Source organism: Atta colombica, unplaced genomic scaffold (assembly GCF_001594045.1).
Source record: "Atta colombica isolate Treedump-2 unplaced genomic scaffold, Acol1.0 scaffold38, whole genome shotgun sequence".
NCBI lineage: Eukaryota > Metazoa > Arthropoda > Insecta > Hymenoptera > Formicidae > Atta > Atta colombica.
In genome coordinates, this window is record NW_017259490.1 from 1,988,698 (window position 1) to 1,992,909 (window position 4,212).

Genomic DNA, 4,212 nt, shown 5'->3' on the forward strand with positions numbered 1-4,212 from the left:
ATAATTTAAGTAGCTTCAAAATTTAAGAAGTCTCTTATATCATTACAGACACATTACAAACCCATCAGAAATTCCTGTCCTAAACGAAAACGAAGGACGTCGTCAAATTTATTTTCCTCTCTCTTTTTGATGAGGTTCGTAAGCAGGTAAGAAGATTAGATAAAATCACATCGTCGAAATTATACCCTAACATCCCGCCGAACCAGCTCTTAAAGTCTCACAAAAATATCTTGAATCATTTTCTTATTTGCTTCGTCAATAATATGCGAAACAAACAACATCTCATCAAAATTAATCTTCTTTTTGCAGATTAAGAATTTTATTTAAATTTAATAATTATCTATTATGGAATAAAAAAATGAATTTTTCAACACTCCATTCTTCGTATTATCTACGTATGATTCGTATTGCATGTACATGTGATGGAAGAAAAAAGAAGATAATGACACACAGTAATAATTCGAAAAGCAATAATTTTCGTACTTTAAGCGTTTTTTTCTTTTCCTTTAAATGTTTTAATCTCGTCAGAATTCTTTTATATAAATCATAAACACGCGTATATATCTTTTCGCACATTCAAATTAGCACACATAAATTATCACTTATTTCTTCCCATCCTTCTCGTTACGTGACTAGATTTCGACTGACTGCTGGACACAACAGTTTACAGCTATATGTTCATTAATAATGCACTGTCAAAATGTCCAGGGCACAGCAACTCTTTTCTCTTTCAACGACGAAAATTTTTTAGCAACACAAAAAGTCTCTACAAGCCATGCGTTCCCACACGAAATTTTCAATGGCTTTGATACCAACAAACTGCTTATTATTTCCATTTTTCTTGTTTTCTTGTTTATTATTTCCATTTTTCTTATTTACTTTCATGTTCTTGTTTTGTGGTTACATCTCGAAACTGTATGATACAAACGAATTGCAGCTATAAAGTATTGATTTATTAATAATGCACTGCCAAAGTGTCTAATAAACGGTCATACTTTTCTCGTTCAACGATGGAATTTTTTAGCAACGTAAAAACTATATCTACAAGCTGTGCGCTTTCCACAGATCTGATGAAATTTTCAGCAATTTGGCTCATTTCGTCTTTTTTTACAAACGTAAGCATTTTTCTTATGGGCAGTTGCAACCCTTCATCTATGAAGTTTTCGTAAAAGAGAAAAGTACGAAACAATGTAAAACGGTTTGACCAGATGGTTTGGCCTTTGAATGCTCGTTTTTATGCACTCATCATTATAATTTATACATTATACCCTTTCGCTGAATACTTTGATCAAACGATAACAGCACATGTTCTTTCTCGTTGCTACAATATTTACGACGCAATGTACTGCGTTTCAAGAATTTCGTTGGAAACATGCGTGTGTAATAATGTTCAGAAAGAGAAAATAATATTGTTGACGGACGAAGATCAGTAATCCTTGGATCAATGGATCGTTCACACGAATATAATGGTATTCTTTCTTGTTATCAGTTAATAATTTTAACAAAATATAAAAATTGAATACAAAATAATACCTCTCCATATTATAATTTAAAATTATTGTATTAAATGTTTATTCGTATAAGGATGGAGAGGATACGCATTGGAAAGCAAAATACAATAAGACATTATACAATACTTTGTATGTTATCATTAAATCAGTTTGCTGCATCTGCAACAAAATAATTAAAATATAAATACACCATTTTTATAGCGTCAGAATTCACAAAATGTTTTATTGCTCTCTGCGTTTCCATCTCTCTCTCTCTCTCTCTCTCTCTCTCTCTCTCTCTCTCTCTCTCTCTCTCTTCCCCCTTCCCTCCCTCTCGTATTTAATAAAATTTTTAAATTAATAATAATAATAAGCACGAATTCTTATGTAAAAATTATATATCTGTGAACTTTTATGTCAATTTTATACTTAATATTTTAATTTGAAAGAATATAAATTTTAGTAGTTATTAATTTAGTAGTTATTAATTTAATATTTGAATTAGTAATTTTTTTAAGAAATAATATAATTGTGTATACACACTGTGCGCTTGTGCAAAATATCTGTAATTTTCAGGATTTTTATTTTTTAAAGTATATAAAGAATTTTATTTTTTAAAGTATATAAAGTTTTGAAAACATAAGTAAAGTTTTACAGACTAAAAAAATATTTTAAGTAAATTCTAATATTTTTTTGTTTAATTGATTTCGTATAGATTTAGAATGGGCGATCAGTATAAACCGCTGCATGTTGAAAATTGTCGGTCTGTGGCCGCAAGAAAGCAAAGATCAGCATGAAGAATTATTATTGAAACTTCAGTTCTTACTTAATATCATTATGTTGATTTTTGTATTAGCTATTCCGGCTTTAGTGTCATTGATAAGAGTATGGGGCGATATGATATTGATGATAGATAATTTACAATACACCTTGCCTCTTTTGATAACAATGCTAAAAGTCTTTATTATGTGGTATAAACAAGAAGGTATTCAAACAATTTTCTATACTTTTCAATAAAAAAAGTTCAGTTTTTTAAATGCATCGTGAATATACAATTCTGGATAGGAAATGCAATTTTTTCGATTCCAATTGAATCTAAAAAAAGTAAAAATATCATACTAAAACACACTTTCTAAGATTTCTAGATTCAAATAGATTAAAATTTCAATCTATTTTAATCCATTCTCGTTCATTACTAAAATAAATTATTAGTTGAACTGAGAGATGTAGTATCAAAAGATAATATTACAAAAAATAATAATAATTTCACGTATGTATATTAAAAACTCATTATTTTTCTAGCTTTATCGCCGTTGATTAATATGATCGTGAATGATTGGATAAAAGTAAAAATGGAAGAGGAGTGAATTGTCATGTTAAAACAAGCCAAAATCGTCCGTTTACTTGCCGTATGTGGAATACTCATGATACTTTCTACAATGCTAATAACTGTTCTTTCTTTTCCTTTTGCCCGGACGCTCAGACACGTAACGAATCTTACTGATCCAATTGGAAAGCCTTTGCCAATACAATCATACTACTTACACGATGTATCTAGCAGTCCGAAATACGAGCTAACATATCTGATACAAACAATCGCATTAACTACATCTGGTCTCTCTTATACCGCAGTCGACAGCTTTTTGGGTTTACTGATCTTGCATATATGCGGTCAGATAGAGAATTTGCATCTACGATTACTGAATCTGGGAAAGGATTCGAATTTCAAAGCGGTTTTGAAGTACAACGTAAAAGATCACATCCGCTTGAACAGGTTCTAAATTAAAAATGTTCAAACATGGATCCATTAGATCCTTAAATACCTTCTTTAAAGAAAATCATTTAAAAATCTACCAAAATTCGAGTTGATCAAAATAAAACACGACGTGCAATTTTGTATTTTTATATTTTAATTTAAATTTCTTAAAAATTAGTCATTTAAAAAATGTATAATTCAATCTTTTGAATATAGAATTTAAAAAAATGTAATCTTTATATTTTTTTGTATTTATTTTGCAGAGCTATAGAAACTATTGATAATACTTTCAATTTAATGCTGCTTGGTCTGTTTTTTTTTTTTGGGATCCTATTTTGTCTTCACGGATTTCTAATAGTTAGTGTAAGTAAGAATAATTATATAGCATTTTACTAAGATAAATATTGCTAATTAGCAAATAATAAATGATTGATGTTGCAAGATGCGTTTATCAAAATGAATTGCTGATCCATTATAGATGTTTTACTTTTTATTATATAACTTTCATGTAAATAACTTTCAAAACAATAAAATAAAATTTTGAAATGTAATGTATAGAATTTATAATAATTTAGATTGTTAATCGAGGTGGTCACTTATCAATCTTGCAATTGGTTTGGTACACGTCCGCGACTATATGTGTTTTAATGCATATGTGTCTTTATTGTGCGGTTGGTGAACTTCTTGTGAGTCAAGTAAGTATTACACTCGCGCCATGTCTTAACGCCGAGACACTATCGTGTCTCCAGAATGATTCTATTAAGAATGATTTCTATTAATAACAAGAACAAAATGCAAATCTAATTCTATAACTCAGGGAATATTTTTATAGTTTTAATTATAAATTTAAATAGTTACATAATTTTTTAAGATACAATTATTTATGTCGATATAGTAATTATGTATAATATTGAAACCATGTAATTACTGTGAAGTTAATATAATCTTGGAAAATATATATATATA

General features: G+C 28.8%; 1 protein-coding gene across 1 annotated transcript in view; it reads left to right on the forward strand.

Annotated features, from left to right (window-relative positions):
- The first annotated feature begins 2,237 nt into the window (after window positions 1–2,237).
- Window positions 2,238–4,212, forward strand: part of LOC108690956 (odorant receptor Or2-like) — a 2,615-nt gene continuing 640 nt past the window's right edge. The window contains 4 exon segments of the mRNA XM_018198513.1: window positions 2,238–2,475; window positions 2,793–3,264; window positions 3,510–3,609; window positions 3,822–3,941. Of these exon segments, the coding sequence (XP_018054002.1) occupies window positions 2,238–2,475; window positions 2,793–3,264; window positions 3,510–3,609; window positions 3,822–3,941 (930 nt within the window).